The 21,052-nt window shown below is 41.7% G+C and overlaps 1 protein-coding gene across 3 annotated transcripts in view; it reads left to right on the plus strand.

Annotated features, from left to right (window-relative positions):
- The window catches only part of LOC124412484 (tyrosine-protein kinase Btk29A), a 144,680-nt gene that overhangs the window by 116,568 nt on the left and 7,060 nt on the right, over positions 1 to 21,052 (plus strand). For all 3 annotated transcript variants that reach the window (XM_046892380.1, XM_046892381.1, XM_046892382.1), the window contains 2 exons: positions 17,972 to 18,033; positions 19,583 to 19,666. In XM_046892380.1, the coding sequence (XP_046748336.1) occupies positions 17,972 to 18,033; positions 19,583 to 19,666 (146 nt within the window). The remainder of the gene's footprint in view (positions 1 to 17,971; positions 18,034 to 19,582; positions 19,667 to 21,052) is intronic.

The following is a 21,052-nucleotide window of genomic DNA, read 5'->3' on the forward strand; positions in this document are numbered from 1 at the left end:
TGCCCGTCGACAATCTGGCCCCGATAAACGTCGATCTGCGTTCTTTCCCATTGTCGGTATTCGCCAATTCTAATTTCTAATCATACCGGTGGGGGCTTATATACCCGTTGAAAAAAAATCGGTGTGGATAAAGGCGACGATTTGTTCCCGGGAATCCCAGAGGACTTTCTCTAACAGCTAAATGATGGCTGGAGATCAACTCGCGACTGCGATGAGCTCAGGGGCGGATTTTCCGTGTTGATAGCATCTTCTTTATCTTCTTCATTTCCTTCTTCTTCTTCTTCTTCTTTTTTTTTTCTTTTCTTTTTTTTTACAGTTTAAGGAAGTTTCCTTACCCGGATTAGACCCGCTGTTCAAAGTATAACAAGTCGAGCTCTTCGCCGCGAGTTTATCATAGCTTGCTCTGTCGTTTCTCTCTTATTTCACCGGAAGTCCTCGAATTGCTTAGTTCACTCCTCCATCATTTCATGAATTCGTCAACTCGTCTCCAAACGTTTTTCGTCAATTTACTCTGTCGTTATATTTTCTCCGAGTTTCGAAATTCCGTAGCTCCCGTTCGTCCTTAGGCACGGATTATCATTGCACTGATATCCTAATGGCGTCAAAAAAACAGGAAAAATCCTCTTCAAAATTCTACGAGAGATGTTTAGACCCCCATCGTCATATCGCGATTGTACCTACATACCATTGCATGCATCTTGTGCACACAGCGCGTCCTTTGGCTTTGAGTCTCTCCTCCAGCAACGCGAACGGTACAATGGACGAAACAGCGAGGCGGGATTTAACCTCGACGACGAATAAAGCCCCACGTATAGACCTTACCGGGAGCTTTTCCTCCCCCCTCAAGTTCCGTCGCAGATATATATATATACATACATACATATTATTACGCCCCCCGTTTACGGGCGGAGAAGCCGCGGGATGTTCATACGAGTGCCTTCCATCCAGCTCATGCCTCATGGATGTTGTCGGAACGCGTGATGAAAGTTTTTAGTGCCTTCACTTTTTCTGATAAGCTTAGAAGCCGGAGCAGCAAACCCTCCTCGCTTATACGCCTTGAGATATTTTTTCGGGATACCTATATGTTCTCCTTTGACCTAAATCCGACCACGCGTTCAACCCCTTCTCCATTGTCTCCGCTTCGATCTTAGATATCATTATTGTGTTGAAAAGATATTTCCCGGAATGTGCGAATGATGATAATTCTTCGATTCGATGGAATCGTGTGAGTACTTTCAATCGAAATGATTTACTCGCGAAATTCGAAAGGATTCATCGTTCTTTTTTTTTTTTTTTTGGCTTATTAGGTATTTAAGCAATTCAAGTATATCATACACAATGTATACTAAATTATTTATTTATTTTTTTCTTGGATCAAATTCTTACAAAGATTTTCCAAATGCCTTATAATAGTTTGGGGAAAATATAAATAAATAAATTAGACAGAAGTGAAGTGCTCGGCGAAGGGGATAAATCGAGCTGTTGTACGCTTCGTTTCCATTAAACACGATCGCCATAGACTCGTTCGCCGTATCAAGTCTATGTGTACTTCATATAACTATAGACGAGAAACAAAAAGAAAAAAGAGGAAACAAAGAATTTGTGTGCGTGAGAGAGAGAGAGAGAGAGAGAGAAAGAGAGAGAGAGAGAGAAAATGCATCTAACGAACGAAATTCAAACCGTTCGCGATTCCAGTATTCCGTGAATTCTGTGAATGACAGCACGGTTTCCAGGTACCAAGCAGAATTTAACGGGCAAGCATATTACTCGCCAATTCTAGTTGCATAGACACTTCAACTACAAACTTTATGGTAACGATCTACTATAAAACCAATAATGATAATAATAATAATTGCGGGATGTAGAAATTTCCTTTTTTATACACGCATTGTATATAGGACACGGCTGTATTATTATTATTATTATTATTATTATTATTATTATTATTATTATTATTATTATTATTATTATTATTATTATTATTATTATTATTATTATTATTATTATTATTATTATTATTATTATTATTATTATTATTATTATTATTATTATTATTATTATTATTATTATTATTATGCACAGCAGGGTAAAGGTGTGAAAAAGTTTTTCTCTCCCGAACCGCGATATTCCCCGCAACGAAAGAATTAGCTGCAAAAAATCCTTGTTTCCTTTACGTCGGTAAATTTGCTGCTACAACCGCTGTACAAACGTACTACTTTCTATTATAAATATGTTATTACGTAGGCGTGCCACGTCGTTTCGGAACGTTTTGTATTATCGGTATACCGTCGATAAAATTTCATCGTCGGATAGATTGCGACCGGTAATGCAGGTATCTGTAACGTTATCGGCTAGCGTAACTATGCGGAGGTCAGCATGCGGCCGTTTTAGGGACGACGATCTCGTCCTGGTCTCCGCCAGGTTGTAAATCCCCCAACCCCGGGTATTACGGCCCTGCATAGTCGTAGGCACGTCGCGTTTAAACCGCGCTGTATCCATAACGTCTCGTCAGCGTTTTTCACCACCGGTGGCTAATAAAGGAAACGCAAAAAAGGAGAATACAGACCGCCGGAAGTGTTGCGCAAGAGTTGAACGCCGAAACGGTGTTCACCATCCGTAAAAACGAGAATGAATATATCCAACGTACGCTGGGTGTGTACGCTCAGAGTCGGAATTGTTGTGTTGCAGTTGACGTTACGGCGTAAAAAAAACTACAACAATTAATCGCCGATTATATCAGATCGAAGTTTGTAATTTTAGTTTAAAAAAAAAAGGTCCCAGTAGGTCCAATAAAATTTTTTGGTTTTAACCACTTTTTTTTTTATGTATTCTTAACTGAATAATAAAAAAGAAGAAAAAAATAACAGATCGAATGTTAATGAAACAATTTAAATATTTAAATGTAACAAGTAACACAAATCTAAAGTCAGATCTGCTGGAACATCATGTTTAGTTAAACTTTTCCAACAGTTGTAACAGTGCAGTTTTCCTTCCAGCGATAATTTCGCTGCGTTTCAACGTTACCAAATTTCAATCTTGCTTACGGGATTTCAGCTCCCCGTCCGATATTTATTATATTCCACGCTTATAACCATGAGGTGATTACATTGCGCGGTATTACCGTAGCCATCCTTTATGGGTTCGCAATACGTTACCGCATGTGCAATCTCGATTACGTTCAGACTACAGTTCAGCCTCGAATCAGCGGAAGTTTGAGGTGCTCGGTGACCAGAACCTCGGCGAAGCGGTGCACCTTGAATTCTCGAATATAATTCGAGATGAATGCATTTCAGGAACTTTCTAAGGGTCGACGTTGCAGTCGAGGCGACGCGACGTTCTGCCGACGGATATGCAACCTCCAGCATATATCCTTTTGTGCGATGGTTTCGGTAACGCGAAAAGATGAGAACCAAGGATGATTAAAGGGGTTCGTGGACTTTGCCGAGAGCGACCAAAGGTATCCTCCAAAGGTGATGAATTTCGCGCTTTCGCGACACCCACCCCCACCCCCTCTTCGTCTTTTTCTTCTTCCTCTTCTTCATTCGCTGCATTATTTCTGCTTCTTTGACTGTATCGTCTACTGTAATCTACCCACCTACTGTCTCTTTATCAACTTACAGTAAATTCCTTCCGACCCTCTTCGTCGCGGTCTCATACTTCGGACCCTTACACAATTAGAATGCAGGTAAACTAAAGATGCTCGATTAAAATTAACTGCAAGATTTTTCTCGACAGTTGAGTTTTTGCGTCCGGAGATATAATATACAAAGCACAAACAAGCGTCGCTTTTTTTTCTTTCTTTTTGTTTTTTCTTAATTGTATTGTGAATATGATTCATATCACAGTCTGCAGTCGGATCTGGTCGCTTCGTTTTTACTTTCGCTGATTAAGTGGCTCGGTGAAATCTGATCAGAATTTAATACAATACGCGTCGGTGAAAATCCATTCGACATTTCGATGTCTGCATACAAAGTCTCTCGCGGAGAACAGAGGCTATAAAATTGTAGATAATATCCGCGAGAATCAAGTTTTTTATAACGATATCGCAAATCTCTTTGCACGTATAGCCGTCCGTATCGATTGTCCAGAGAATGCACAATAAACATTCCGGGTACCGCACAATCCATTCCAGAGAGTCCTGAATTCTCTCGTCGACGTCGACGTCGACGTCGACGTTGTCGGTGCAGTGCGGTGGAATAAAATCGCCGTAACATTCTTATACTCTCTCATTCGTCGCATACCTATACATAAAGGAATATTGTAAAATTTTCTTCCGCTCTTCCGTAAAGCGATATGGAAAATTGTGACACCTCTTCGAGTGAGAACGTATCCTGCTTCCGAGGCGGAAGCTTTCTGCCAAACAATTTCGCGGCTCCTGTACTGCAGATTCTACTACAGGGGGGAGCTTTACTACCTCGAGAAATTAAGGTGGGGGAAATTCGGTCGATAACTTTGAGCGAACGGTGCTTTAGCATCAGGTTTATTCGCCCGGAGAAAGCTCTGCTGTGTGTTATAGTAAGCTTAATTTGGGAGTATTACAGAAAGTCTAGTTCCGATTGCAAGCAATTCTCGACGTTCCTTTTGCTTAAGGGGTTACACAATTTTCTAATCGATCACTTTCACTTACCAGAGGAAAAACTCGCAATGTTGCTAAGGGATGAAATTACGTATAATCGATTCAAAAGAAACGCCACGCGGGTTTTATTTGATTATATCTCTTTTTTCTATTTTTTTCTTCTCGCACCCTCGACGTATATACACTGCAAGCATCCTGCAGGACGTCACTCACCGCGAGAGGTTCTAAGAAACGCAATCAATCTTCTCGCCGCCTTTCGATTTTTTTTCTGTAGTTAGAACTGGGTCTGTTTTTCGCCCTGGATCTTTAGATAAACTTCCTATCCAGCCTCGTAACAAGAACTATAACGCGAGGGTCTAACGATCTGGACGCTATGATGTATAGATTATCGTCGATCAATCGGCAAGTCTTGCTGAATATCCTGATGTCAAAGACGTCGTTCCACAAAGGCGGATAAATTAACGAAAAAAAAAGAAAATATTATAAAAAAATAAACAAAATCTGACCTCCGTCACTCGGCAATACTTGCATAATTTATTATCCATAAATACATCCGGCAGAAATGAAATGTACTTTAGGAAAAGTTGTAGAGCTGGTGGAGCTCGTGTTGTACTCGGCGAAGGGCGGATTCTTGACGTCGTCGCGTTTCTTTGTGGCACGAGGCATTATAGCATGTATTAAACGTCCAGGGACGGCGCTCATTAGCGTGGATAATTAGCCGACGGTGGTTGGTTCCTGCCACTACGCGTTTAGGTAGACTGCTTGCAGTCCGCGAATACTTTGAACCTTGCAACACTCGATGATGGTCGTCTACGTACCTTCGAGATGTAATATATGGACGCTGGTGGTTTCTTACTGCAGGGAACTTGAGCTTCCCTGCCGCAGATGAGTCGATTGGCTTATAACTACATGTGTTATAGTTTTCAAACTTGCAATTGTTCAATATTTTTATTCTTATAGATATAAGGTGTGAGCAGCACTACCCAGTTTCGATGTGCCGGTTCTGCAGGTTGAAAAGCTAAACTTTTTATCTTAAAACCAAAGCCACGAATCGCGCCTGCACGGCTGTTAGTTATTATTGAACTTCTTTCACTAACAGCGCTGGTTATAAACGCCCTCCTCTTTCTCTCTTCACGCATCGTTTCACCTACGAAACTTTTTTGTATACGTATTATTTCTTTCAATTGATGAAAATTAATCGCTCGTATATTTCTATCGAACCGCAAAGGATGTAGATTGGCGAAATTACGGGTATAAATAACCGTGAGGTACGTTTCAATTATTCTTCTGTTTTTCGACGGTATCAGTTTTTGTCTTCTTCTTCTTCTTTTTCTTATTCTTCTTTACCGGTTCGTCTGAACGGTGGATAAAATTTTTATTCGACAGATACATCCCGTCTGCTCTGAAAGCACAATTATCTTGTTCAACACTCAGATTCTCAAATGGGAAACGAAAGGTTTATTCTTATACTTTCGAACAAAAAAAAGTTTTCGAAAACTCGTCGACGCGTTCAGATTTTATTTTTCTTTTCTTTCTTTTTTTGACTCACCCTGTATTTTGAATTCAGATAGTAGTGAATTGCTCTGCAGATAACGGAAAAGTAAACGCAGATCGTTCATCAAAATCCAATTTCGGACCTATACACACATATACCTACACATCGGCCGCAAAATGTAAATAAGAGTCTTGAAAAATATATCCGTGGAATTGTAAAGAGGTTTAAGGAGACGAAGGAGAAAAAAATTCTTCAGTTTATTTTATCCGACAGTTCACCGCCGTGGGATCGTAAACTTGTACTATACGTGAAAGTAAATCGCGTTTATAACGACGCGGTTGTGAAATAAACGAAAATCGATTCGCGACGACGACGACGACGGCGCTTAGGAAGTTACATACAGAAACTCCTGCAGACGAAGGTATAAGGAGGGTGTAGGTGGGTAGGTAACAATCTCCAACTTCTTCATTCGCCCCTTTCAATTCTTTCTCTCATTTTTTCCTCACTCTCTCTCTCTTTCTCTCTCTCGCTCTCTTTTCCTCGATTCTTTTTCATTTCTTTCACTGCTCCAAGATTGATTGCGAATCCTTACCCATACGTATATATGTACATACCTATATATATACAAACCCCGGGCCTCTGTCTCCCTCTCTCTCTCTTCCCCGTTGAGCATTGTATGTTTTGGAGTGTTTGTGACTTTCCAATACCGCTAAGTAAGTCGGAGGCCGAACCCGTCACGCCGTTGAGAGAGAAAAAAAGAGAGAAAAAGAGAGGGAGAGAGAGAGAGTATCGAGTCAACTCGCCCTTCTTCCTTTGACGTTTCCTCTCTCAGTCACTGTGAGGCTAAAAGAATTCATTCCCCGGATCGGATGACCGTCGCGGTTCCATATTATTATCGACGTAGGTACCTACTCCTCGAATCGATGGGATGCGATTACCCTAACCCCAGATACCGACTGTCGACGATCTCGAGTGGTCACTCAAAACCCACAAATCCACCCGAACTGAGTATCTATCCATCCACTCGTCAAGTTTCGCGGCACTTGGTCACGCGTTAACCGTATAATTGAGACTTCGATCAAGGGGATCGGTACATACATATACGTATACCCTATACCACATATGCATACTTCACACATATGAGTGGAATTTATTGAAAATCGCACGCGAGTATGTTTCTTTTCGTTAGTTGGCCGGAAAAATGAATTTTTACTCTACCGATGAGCATTTATTCGACACGCGATTCTAATTTGTATTTTCCCGCATCTGTCAAACCTGATTTACCCTAATATACTTTTAGTAACTTTTTTTCTTGACTCGCAAAGCCGAGCGTTAAGATCAAAGAAGAGAGCAAAGAAAAAGCACGGAGACGAGGGTCAGTCCCAACGTCTTTCCAAATTCGATCCATCTAATTTAGCAAAGCCTTTTCCATTTTTTTCTTCCTTTTTTTTTTTTGGTTTCTTTTTCCCCAGCGTAACTGAATTCGTCGTTATCCGATCATCTTCACCTTCTTCAATATTTTCTTTTCACCGATCTTCGTAGACCCGTGACTCTCAGTCGGTTACTGTATTATTTCGAACTCGAAAATGTTCTTCGCTGATTGCACTGCTGATTCGACGGGATTAAAATGGCGAAGAAGGAGAAAATAAATGATAGAAATATATTCTAGGTATTATATATGCTCTGTAATGGTACCCGGATGGACGGAGTAATTCACGTTTTTTTCATACATTCCCGTGCTTCTCGGTCTACATTTTCATTTTCATTTTCATTTTAATGTTCTTTCTCATTTTCGTTTTCATTTTAATGTTCTTTCTCATTTTCGTTTTCGTTTTAGCGGTGACGGAAAAGTGGCGACGCTGCTGTGCTCGCATCAGGTTTTCAAGTAACGACGGCTTTCTCACTTCAGAAAACATTTATAACCGACTCCGAGTGATTCATTACGCGGAAAAGATCCGCCCTTGGCATTATCCTACGCCGAACTAACCTCACCTAGTCTGCTGACTTAATACATTCATTTTTCAACTTCAATCAGCGGGAGTAAAATTCTTCGCAAATATGCCCCTGTGTGTAACCGGGACGACGCGGAGATTTCCTCGGGGGTGGGACAAATCGGGTCTCTCTTGATAATTGTGTATTCGGTAATCCCCAGGGACGAAGGATAATCTTGACCCATCACGCGGCCTGTGTAACGCGCTGGGAGAGAATGAAATTTCATTATCTTTCATGGGGAGAATTATGAAAGTCCATAAAAACCGAAAGACTACTCGTCACGCTCGATATCACGCGACGGATCCTGCGGGTCACTGTAGAACTCACAGAGCCGATGTTCAAAATGGATTTACTGAGTGGATTTTCGTGTTCACAAGGGAAGATGGACGCGTTTCCAAAGCACCCTCACTCTTCTCACTTTCTCACAATCGGATGGAATATAAATTTCGGTTTCACGCGGGACTCGGAATTACAAATTTTTGCCGATTTTCTTAAAACCATCCAGCATGCGAATTCACGTAACGAATAAATCGCAGGTACAAGTTCTGAAAATAATGCTAACGAAGAAGTTATTCTACCGTTTTGAAAATCTTACCCAAATAAAAATCGGTAACTGATTTTCGATTTCATTCGGGAAATCGTGCATGGTCGTTCAAAGAAATCGGAATTACCAAACTTCTCGAGATCAATTCTCCGGCCGAATTTCCGGTTACGGTCGGTAACCGCATCCCTTCGCTAATAAGAACTTCCAACCACCATGTGCTTGGAAAGTTAGCGGATGAGGTTTGTCCCGGCAGGTAATAAACCCATCTTCTCCTCATGGACCGCGACGTCAGCGTCGTTTTTTTCTCGGCGTTGAATCGCGGCTTACTTCATCCCCCTGCAGTTAACTCCGTTCGCTTTTTCGCCACAGCTCGTTGACCGAAGGCCGCTTTTACGACTCTTGCAGCTCCGTAGAGCCATTCTGACGTCTGTGCAATAGTCTCGGCTTCATCGAGCAGTTCTGCAGCCATTTGACACCGCGGCCAGACTGCGTACCTGGACTGGCGTTTAAGGATGTGTTGGCTATACATTCTCATCCAAAAGTGAGTCCCGTCGACAGTGTTGAATACTTTATGATAAGATAAGAATCTGGAGAAAAATAACCGCAATAGATACGATAAGGGAATTGAATTTAAATAATAATTATGCCCAGAAGTTGTCAGTAAATTGTTTAAACAAAGTATTGATTATGGGATTTTCACCGAATGTTTTTTTTTTCTTTCGTCATGTGAAATGAAATCGTCGGTTTTATTTTTTAATACGCGCGAATCTTTTAATTATCCTCTCATATTTTTCAAATTTATCTTTGCGAATATTTGAAATTTTGAAAAATGGAGGAAAAATCGTGAATTTTAAATGCGTTTTCGTAAGAAACGTTGTACGTTATAATGAAAAATATTCCGGGGCGCTGAAAGAATAGTTTCATAAATTACAAACTTTGCAAATGATCGAAAACGGAAATTTCAAAAATGTGAGAAAATTTTTGTAAAATTCACGTGTATTCAGAAAACTCAACGAATTCATATCACATGAAGTAAAAAAAAACAAACTGTTTTGTTCAAACAATTAATTGATAAGTTTTCGGTATTATTATTATGCAAATACAATTTTCTTATCGTTTTTATTGTAGTTGATTTTTTCAGATTCTTATCTTATCACAAAGTTTATACAATATTATCATCAACGAGACTCACTTTTGGTTGGGAATGTATAGCCCACACATCCTTAAAACCCACGCCATCGTCTCATTTCTCCAAGCTTCGGTTGTACACCTTTCGACCTTTTCTCTCGCGCATCCTTTCACCCCAATTCGAATCTGTCGAAATGTCCCTCGAAGAGTTGTAACGTCAGCCAGAAACCGAGTCTTCGAACTTTCATTCCTTGACCTCCGTACCTTTTTGGTCCATCTTGATCCATCGCGAGCTGATTAATCTCCGCTGGTGCTCTCAGCAGTCATTGAACGCAACGTGATTCTTCACGAGTTGAAAGCTCCGGTTCATTCATTGACGTGTTTAAATATTATCCCTTGAAAAGCTCGCCCACTCGCAGGATTCGAGGACCTTATACGTTGAAGGTAGATCCTATTTGTTCAATCAACGCTGCTTAACTTCTCTCTCGCCTTCTGTCTCCGGTTAGCTCAGAGAACATTGCGGTATATACAATATAAGCCAAAACTTTCACCCAAGTAGGCGGACGGCTTAGCAGACGACGACGTCTTTCCGCATATTCACCTTCACACGTTCGCCCAGCGTTCACTTTCAATCGGGCTCTTGCAAACTTTGAACACTGTACAATCCATTCTGTGTTTGTATAACAATACACGTTCTACCAACAGTATGCATTAACCATGGTTACTACCTGTCGGCGTGTGTCGAGTCAAAACGTCAACCTATTCAGACGAAATTTTCATCAAGCTTCTACCACGTATACACGTGTCTTCTCTGTGTAGAAACTTTTCGACTGTCGGGGACGAGGCGTTGAACAATTGTTGCTACGCCTGTTTAAAGAGACGATAATTAATTACTCCCAACGCGTGTGACAATCGCCTTTATACTCTATTGTTGGCAGCACGTATATACGGCTCGCTCTGTGTTTACCAGTGCAACCATCCTTTTCCCTTTGGATACATGTTGCGCATCAGGTGCATATCGATATTCCGACTTGGCATTACATTCACATGGACGCGAGGAGAGACTGTTGCACAACGTATTGTGTGTGTGTGTGCGTTTATGTGTCTTTGTCTTTGTGTTTGTGCGGAGAAACACGGCAGCTGTAACCTGCAGAGCCACTCGTCCGTATGGAAATTTTTGCCAATTCATGGACAACGCGACCGCCACATCCTCCTCTCTGTGAATTTTGCAAATGTCAGTTTAAATGCTATCGGGATGTCGGCGCAGTACGATGCTAGAGTCTAGAGAGCGCGGTAACAACGGACCAGAGCTGAGCAATTTTTCATAATTGTCAAACAGCGAGGCTGCTGCAAATATTCGCCGGAACAATGCCGAACAATCGAGTGCCGCTGCACTCCCTCGGGGTAAAATAAACCCGACTACTGAATCAACCCTACCCTGACGGCCTCCCCCGTTATGTTCACCTTTTTCTCTTACCGTCAGTTCGCAAATCAATTGTTCACGCGTCGCGGTGGCAAACTGCACAACCTCTAATAACAAATAATATAATTGTCCTCTACAATGTATAGATCAACTTTAACCACTGCTCGTTCGTGATGTTTCTGTCACTTTTTTATCTTTTATCTTTTTCATTGTTATTCTATACAGTTAATTTATAAACAAGAAAAAAAATCGGGGGAGTGAGAGGACAAAGCGATATATATATATATATATATATATATGCGCGTGTGTGTGTGTGTGTATACATACCAACGAGCCTTTTGTCACTCTCACTTTAATTGGCACTCCATTGTGCAATGAAACAAATATAATTGACAACTCGCATCCGCAAAAGAGAAAGGAAAAAAAATGAAAAAGCCGGCCAACACAGTCGGATGATTTTAACACGCGTATAAAAAAGTGTTGTACATGAATTGCGAAATTTTTTATCATTCGAATGGATTAATGTATCCGGAACTTCCGGCGGCACGGAAACTGAATCGACGTCGCTCATTAACTCGCAGTTTCGTTGTTATACATACCGTGGTGTAGAAAAGGAAGGATAATTTACGCATGGAAACGCATTTTTAATCAGTCTGTGAAGAAGAAGAAGAAGAAGAAGAAGAGAAAAAAAATATTATCACTTTACGAACACGTGGTTTAAGATGTGCAGTCGAAATCTACTTAAGTAATTACCGTATATCACTTAAACAACCGACTGTAATAAAATTTCTAATACCTCGCCAAGAAGGCGATGACGAAAAAATAGATGAACCTGATTTCAAAGAGCAGTTTAGTTTATAGACGCACGAAATATGGGGCAAAGGCTGTAGCGAATGAACACTTTGAGCAGACGACAACCCCGGTGGATGAATGAAGACAAGCACTCTAGCTGCTCGATCTATAAGTCTATATAGAAATGCTCGTAAATCTACTGCAGTCTATATACCTAATATACAAATGCCTACAAACCACCCCTTTCGCAAAAATATTTTTCCCGCCTTTGTGACCGTAAAATGTTCTTCTTCCGCGCTGAGCTGTTTATTTATTTCCTTGTTTATTTACCAACGACGCAAAAAAACATTCTTCCACATATATACAAGCCGTACATATGTATACATAAATATATATAAAAAAAACCGTTTCGAAAAAAGCTCGTTCCGGAAACGCATGCGGACTTGACGCAATAACTCAGTTAACAACAACGCGACAGCCCTTCGCTCTGCTGACCAAACGGGAAAAAAATGTCGAGTGACAAAATTGGGAGGGGGGGGGGGGGGCGTCAACCGAGCCAGAAATAGAACGAGACCGTAAAATAATTTTGATCCTGTTTTTTCTTTTACTTTTTTTCACCTCCACGTCGCTCTTTCAATTTTTTATTTTATTTTTATTTTTGTGTCTCTGGGTTTCGTCGTTGTTTGCTTTTTCCACGCTTCAAACGATTTAACTATCTAGCAAACAAGTGTATGTACACAGCAGGCAAGTTTACAGGGAAGCAGCCAGAGAGAGAGAGAGAGAGAGAGAGAGAGAGAGAGAGGAAATCGGGAACGAAAATGCGGCCGAGCAACAACTATATCTAACACAACGGGTGCGTTAATTAAATCGCGAGTTTCGCCTCTACTGCACTTATAATGGCGGCAGTGCTAGTAGAGCCGTAAATTCGTTATCACTGAAGATGAAAACCCATTTTCATATTTAAATAGTCCTCTCTTCTCTCTCACTCTCATTATATGATCGGGATGAAACTCTATCTCGTTTCTCTCTCTCTCTCTCTCTCTCCTCGTCAAGCAACCCGAGAGAATGCTTTCAAAGTCAATCTAAATGAGAGATCAATGCCTCTTCGTAATTGAACCAGCATTACCCGCGGTAACTTCATTCGCAACCCGTTATCATCTCGTCACATTTTAACCACGTGTATTCCCAAATACCTGAGCCGTGACTTAGCGGATGAAAATTTGAGATCATGTTTTTCATTGTGCAATAGACTATACTTACGCAATGAAACCGCATTCGCTCTCACGTATGTATATACGTATATGTATATTCGAAAATCAGATAATACTCGAGGTCGTTGAGTATGATATAAAAGATAATCAATTAATTAAATAATTTTATATGATTTAATTAATTGCAAAACCAAGTTCCATTGTTCGTTTAACCTTGATGAAGAATTATACAACCAACAACCGTTATTATATGTGTTCCGTTGTGTAGAAATCACGCCGAACAACAACTCGGTAACTTTTCTAGATAACTAAATACACTGTAATCGAAGTCTTATAGCATATTGGAAGCAGCGTATTTAAAAATGTTTTTTCACTCCTTTCAACATGTGCACAAATTTTTTTTGCATACGATACAACTAATTTGCGACACGCGATCCATTAGACATAATACACTTTTTCTTTTTCTCTCTCTCTCGCTTTCTCTCTCTCTCTTTCTGTGTCACTAATATACTCGTAATTTTTTTTTTTCGTGGTTTCTGTCGAGCAACTTGAAGAGTTTGCGCAGAAGAAGAGAAGACAGCCGCGAAGAAAAAAGAGCGAAGGGGTGAAGGGGTGAGAAAAAAGTTTGCCCTAAGGAGAAAAAAAAAAAAAAAGAAAAGAAAGAAAGCAGAAAAGTACACGGTTCGGTGGTTAGGTAGAATAACAAAGCGTAATTACTTCGATGGCGTAAATTGAAGATGAACTGGAAGAGGATGGGGATCGGGGAGATGGTGGACGTGGTTCGGGGTCGAGGGCGAAACTTCCAGTATATGTATACGTCTACCTACCTACTCCAGGTGCAGTAGGAGGTATAAGGTACAGACCACCGATAAATTGAATGCTCCGGGAGAAAATTTTAATTATACTTAAATGAATGCCTCTATACATATACATATATGTATATATATACGCGTAGAGTTTCCTTAAAAAAGGAGAAAGAAGAAGAATTGATGGAAAAAAATAAAAACCAATTAATCCTTCCTCCGTCGTTTTTCGTCTGCTGCTGCTGCGGCGTCGCGGGCTTGTGACTTTGATCAAGTTCGTTTTTTTACTTTCTTCTTTTTTATTAACCCTTATCGTCTTTCTTTGTTCTGACCGGCGATTTTTATTTTTTTCTCTATATTTTCCGCCCTCTCCGTCATTCTTCCCAATTTCTCTTCTTTCTCTCTTTATACAACCGGACCTCTCGGCGCCAACAGCTTTTGTTCGTAGGACAAATCTATTATTGGTGTTACAAATGGCGCGGGTATCCATTTTGGGTTCCCTTTTTCTTTTTCCTTTTTTTTTTGCACTTTATTACGTAAACTTGAACGACTTCGTCACGCGATCGATACGTCTGATTTTGTCGGGCTTTTGTAACTTGAAATGTGATTTTTATTGTTGTCGATTCTGTGTCTTGTTTTTGAAAGTGGATTTCTTGTGGTGGAGAATTTATACTCGATTAAAATAAGACTTTGCTCTCTGTAGTGACGGAGTGTAAAGTGTATCCTTAAAACATATGAATTCAGAGAGACTCTTTTGCAGCAGCGAAAGGCAGGAGAGGAAAATCTCGTAATGAATAATTCTCGTGTTTTTTCGAGAGTTTAATACATCAGCATACAATCAGACGATGCTACATCGTTTCTAAATAACAAACGCCTTGCAGACTTGTTCGTAGAAATATGTATAACCATTTAAGTAACTTTATGGATATAAAAATGAAAAGCACCGAGGCGAGAATAATAACACGACCCTCGACTCGCCTCGCCTCGCCTCGCCTCCTTTCTCCCCTCCTAGACGAGTTAATTTTCCTGCACCGTCGGAGAGTTTCACGATTTTATGAATACACATGGCGGACCGTTAACACGAAACTACCTCAAACTGAAATATATTATTATTTTATTAGTCGGGACTCGGCTGCAGCTTACGTCGTCCAAAAAGTTCTGCACCACCAGGGTCCGTCTTCCCCGCGGGTATACAACTTTGTACCGAGTTCCTCTCGGTCTATTTAACCATTGAATTAATCGCCTATTTCTACACGAAATTCTCCCGCCCCTCTACCGCACCACGCGGTCATCTCCCTTCTTTGGTATTGCGAAACTCCCATCTCAGTACACAAGTTTCGCATCTTCACGATCAATCGATGATGTGACTTACAAGCTCGTTGAGAGAACGAGTCGAGATAATTTCTCTGCGATTCGCGACTTGATGGAACTCGGCATCGCCTTTTTTTTTTTTTTCTATTATATTGCTGGTCTAATTTTCCCAACGATTCGTTGTTTCCTTCTCATATCAATTTCTGCTCTTTCGCGACACGGTTCAGCGTCAAATAATGGATTGTGTGCCTTCTCGAGGAAGACGGAGCGAAAACGAAAACGAATGCTCCAGATCTCATTGACCTTGAACCAGGTACTCTGGCTCTCGCTCTCCTATAATGCAAATTCCTACCGACGGGATGGATGGCTGTACGTGGCGAGAGTGAAGAGAGCTTTCCTGAACTAACCTCATACGATGTAGAGACTCACAGCAACGCAGGCATGCTAAAGACCACTCTGAAATCACTTACTTATGTACCCCAGACCGGAAGTAGGTGTGTACACACATTGTACGTGCAGGTAATTTAATAATATAACACCGACGATCGCTCGCCGCCTCAGGTAGAAGCTCATCGTCATCGACGACGTAGCTTCCTACCTACCTTGACAACTCAAGCTCCTCAGTTCCACTCCGGAAACGATTGCTAACCATTCGTAGTTCGCGTTTCTTTATACCTACGTACACCGCATATATTTCCAAAAATTTTTGCGGCTGGTTTTTACAGTCGTTATTTTTTCCGGTTCACGTCGATTCGACGAGTCGACGTTTTATTTGTGCCGAATTTTCTTTACTCATGTTTGGACACTCGTCTGCTATCGCCTGCTTTCTCACCGAGTTTTAGTCAGCGTGTGAAAACGAGAGAAGAAGGTCGTTTCGTCGAGCGATAACTTCGTCGCGAGCACTCCTCGAAGCACGATATCCACTGAAGTATTATAGGTGAGTGTCGTACAGCGTGCAGGTGTAAAGTTGAAAGGAAAGCCTTCCACTGCAGCACGAACCATCAGCTTGGATACCCCGGGGATCTCGGATAGTAGTGGAGTGCATTAAGCAAATAACGATCCGAATCGCAGCTCCATGGAACTCCGTAAACCCTCCCTCCCTCCCCCCAGAGAGGAAGGAAATTCCATCACAATATCTACGGGGATGACAAGCCCACTTCCATGTCCCTTCATCCTCTACGGAGTACAGACCTACGTGTAACCGGGTTTAAGAAAGCAGGAATGGAAAAAAGGTACCAACCATTCAAGATGGTGGATCTTTTAATGCACAGTTTGATTCTACTTCTGATCCTACGCCAATCCTATATCAAGCTGCTTAAATTTACTGCCAATTTGTGTGAACTGCACAACCGGCGGGTAATGGAGATGCAGCGTTACGAGTAGGTGTACTCGGTCAATTTTCTCCATTATTCAGGGGTTCACTGTACGGTAGCCTGTTTACTCCGGATGGGTTTATGAGCCATAGACGAGCTCCGAAAACCGAATTATCTGCACTCAAACGCGTAGCGTAACCAACGGCCTCGCAATTCCCTCTTTTCGCAGTTGGTAAATCAGAGCTCGTTAAACTTTTGCAGAAGCTCTGAGAGTGTCACACTGTGGCAGGTATAATTGTCAATTGAGCTCGTGGCGAGGGGAATTGCATCCACGGGAGAGAAAGCAGTCTGGCTATGTTAATCTATATAAGTCTCGTTATCTCGCGTTGCAAGGTACCGCTGTTAGCCTATATTAGCCAATACCGATCATCCCTCTGAGGACGATCCTGGATTTTCTGTCTCTCTTTCCGTCATCGCAATGTCGCACTTTGGATTCTCGGTCGTTGAGTGTCTGCGACGAGAACTCTGTTTATCGCTGTTTCAACATTCCACCTTACACACATGTAATCTACCCCCAGGCACGTGTCGCGTGAAGCATGTAATTTGGCGTTGGATCCTTGTAGCTGTATCGAGAACAATTCCTTCGAGAATTTTGGCCACGAGATAATTCAAAGCGCGAATCGCGTATCACGGAGACCCGCCTTCGTATGTACGTTCGTACCTAATACCGAATAATAAAATCCACCTCCTTTGCATAGACGGCGGTGTGTTAGCATTTACAGCAGCCCCCCGGGGCCGAGGTAGGTACGGAATTATTTTGCAAACCAAATTCTCCCCCATTATTTGCCGCCTAAGTAAGGGTGGATTCGTCGAGCGGCAGACGGCGCGAGTGCCTAACCACAATAGGCTTGTTGTGAGATAAATTATTGATGTAAGATTCTCAACTGCCTACCTGTCTCGTCCATGCCATTCAGATCGGTGCCTTGCCAGGCAGACGTATACCTTCAACGGAATTAACTGTACAATGCCTCTCTCGCGGCTTAGTAATTAGCAATATTGATTTGCAAGGCGCGCGCGTGTGTGCAGGATTTAGGCATCCATTCCCTCTCCGAAGGTGCTTTCGTTCATTAATTATACACGTTATCGCATCATCGATTTCAACCCGATATACCCAGTTATATACAATCAAACGTTCCAAATTAGAATATCGTACACTGTTATTTACTTGTTTTAAAATACTCTGACAAGTTTTTATCTACAGACCATATCGCCTGTCGTCATGTTGTCATGTTTCAGTATTTATTATCATGGTGTGAGTAACTTATTCTGCAGGTGCTTCAAGTAACTAACGATATGATATTTTTTCTTTTCCATCTGTTTCAGGGACCACATCGACGCCAATAATGCCGAATGGTGCACCAGGGACGCCATCGTCGAAAGCAAAGGTCAGTACGATGATATACATGTACGATTACATGTCCTAATGGTTATTCGATCTCCATGCTAAAAGTGTAAAGTTTATTGACGACATTCACGAATGCCTGGCTTTACGGTTGTGTTTATTACTTTAATTTCTTTTCGTTTCATTTCGAGCCCCATCGACCACGGATTCTTTTAAATTATTTTCAGGGGATAATATCGCAAATTCTCTCTAATAGCCACACGCGCAACGCGTTATTTCGGCGAAACGCTCTTGCTCCTCTTATCCTGTTTACGTGCAATGGTTCCAGAACGACGAATTCTCACGAATAATGACGACGGGATGAGGGCCAGAGTCGATAGTCTTGCTTGGCTTCGCTCGAGGCGAACAACAGAGTACGTCGCAAATTCATTGAGAGCTGAGCTGTTTTCCGGAGAATTATCCATCCCGGCTTCCGAGTACTTTGCTACTCGCTCTATACCTCCTCACTTCGCCTAATCAAATCTCGAATTTGTTACCGCAGAAATTCAAGCATGGGATTAAAGTTTTCGCCGAGCTTAATCAGGCTTGTCGGATAATAATCACAATATGGTTGAATCTTTTCTTCTATTGCTAGAGGACAATTTGACGATGATTCGTCGGAAAGATTAAAGGTAGTTGAAACTCCTTGAAACTTGGATTGCCTAATTCTCTGCCTCAAATGTGCCGAGCTTTTTTTCTTGTTTCACGTAATACAGAAATGAGAAAGAAATCAAATCGTTCCCCTCAAGGCGTCCGGACCCTAACCCGAATATTTCAATCCCATGCATCTATCGCCAGAAAATCTCCTACCACCCATGAGCATTGAAACTCTGATCCAAAGTTCCAATCGCTTCGGTATAGGTTCGGAGGGTCGAGTCACGCGATATTTTAGTCTGCGGGATGGAGGTCGGGTGTAGTTATGCACGGTATGTCCTCTCCAGCGCACAAAGGACGAAGTCCCAAGATTGAAAGAATTTAAAATATGGCATGCTTGTACGCTTTTGCGAAAAGCCAGCGGTAGGCACGCGGCTTTTCCTCTCTCTCTCTCTCTCCCTCCCCATAACTATGCTATTTTATAGAGACAGGCTCGTACAAATATTGAAAAAGTTACGTCGAACCATCTACCGTTTTCCCAGTTTCCACTTGCTTGCACGATCAGAAATGTACGATTTGAATTTCAATTAAAGCCTAGCCAAACCCAAGCACGCGCATCCTTTAAACATGAAATATCTTCGGAACGTGTTCCTTTCACTTTCCCTGAGATCATTGGCGACCCGAAAGGTCAATCCCGATATTGGAAGTCAAGGCTTGGGACTGTGATAACTCGACAGTGTTCCGGAAATCCGGACTTACGCGCTGTCCAAGAAAACAATTGGGAGGGACCGAAGCTCTTACCTCGAGCATTTCGTACCGTCGCGTCACTCACAGATTTTTCAACCCTGTTCTCCACGTGCTCAGCCTCCCAAAAACTCACTTCGGTGGATATGGGGCGAAAGGAGGGGAGGACCTCGCTCTACGTCGACTAATCTGATATATCCTTCGCTATGTTCCAGGAGAAACTTATGATGCGAACGAAGGTTGTCGTCGCGTTGTACCCTTTCCGAGCCATCGAAGGAGGCGACCTGTCCCTCGAGAAGGTACGTATAACGTATAACGTATAACAAACGCAAAGATGAGAGGCCAAAAGATGTTGAATCTCCGGAGCACTTTACTCGGCATTGTCCCATTCATTCTATTCCCTTCACTCGGAAACTCCGGGCAGGCCGGGTGAACGGCTGTAGGGTACCTTACCTCTGGAACCAACTGCTCGCATCCTTTATTAAAGCACCCCGCAGTCCCCCGGCCAGTTATCTCGCTCGGCAAATCGTGAAACTCTACAGGTCGAACATTAGAGCCCACCATTCCACCCCTTCCAGCATCCCCGACGTCTTTGAGAAGAAAAATACACTCGTCGGTCGTTGCGATGGAAGCGTCCGGAATACTCGATAACAGACTCGTTTTAGGTACATTTCAATGAAATTATCCTGCAAGTTTTATCGCTTACTTCAATTGAGCGGGGAGTCTAAAGTAGAATGACTTTTACGCGTCTAGGGAAAGCCCGGCGTATTCTTAAGTCGAGTAATCATTTTCTCAAAGACCAAAGATCTTTCAATTCAATCAAAATTGTACAATTAATTGTTTAGACAGAAGTTCGGCCTCTCTGATACACGATTTGTCAACTTTTCCGATCATTATCAATTCATGTTATTCGCACGGAATTCAACGAATTACATCGTTATTCTCTGACATGATTTGACTGTCTCAATTGATTCCAAACCGATCGCTGGACTAATTTCAATTTTTACGGACGCAGATTAGCCGAATAATGGTCAGCTATTTATTTATTTATGCATAAATTTTCACGCAATTTCCAGCGCTCGACAAACTGCGACGAGTTTCTCCAAATGAAATTTTCTTTTGAATTAATTATACAAGATTGCTAGAGCTCTACCTGATTTCTCTTCAGACGTTCCAGATACCAAACTAGCTTTACAGTCCGATAACCAGACTTTGTAAATTATATGGAAAAAGTAATTAGAAAAACTAAATTAAATCCTCTTCCTTATCCGAACCTCCTTGCTCTCGAGTATATCGTAAGACTTGTGGAATAAAATCCTCGTTCCGGTTTCCACGGTTGATATTCCTTTTCATTCGCATTTCAATAAGTGTAATCAATCATAAAAATTCAAAGTCCCGAACTGTAATCACAAGTTCACTGAAGAAAAGAAGTAATATCTGTCAAATTTTCTTCGGGAAACTGGGATCACGGGATCCTTTTTTATAAATCACAAGGTCGTCAGTTTTCCGGGCGGAAAAAGGATCTGCAAGAATTAATTTGACGCCACCGCTCAAGAGGTCGGAGATATTACAGCAATATGTCACCGTTCCGGTGTTCTTGACACGTTCGCAAAAAGCCGATAGTCGGAATTCTCATAGTACATGGTATATAACTATAAATAGAGTATAGCAACAGACGTCTGAAG

Source organism: Diprion similis, chromosome 11, assembly GCF_021155765.1.
Source record: "Diprion similis isolate iyDipSimi1 chromosome 11, iyDipSimi1.1, whole genome shotgun sequence".
In the NCBI taxonomy this organism is placed as follows: Eukaryota; Metazoa; Arthropoda; class Insecta; order Hymenoptera; family Diprionidae; genus Diprion; species Diprion similis.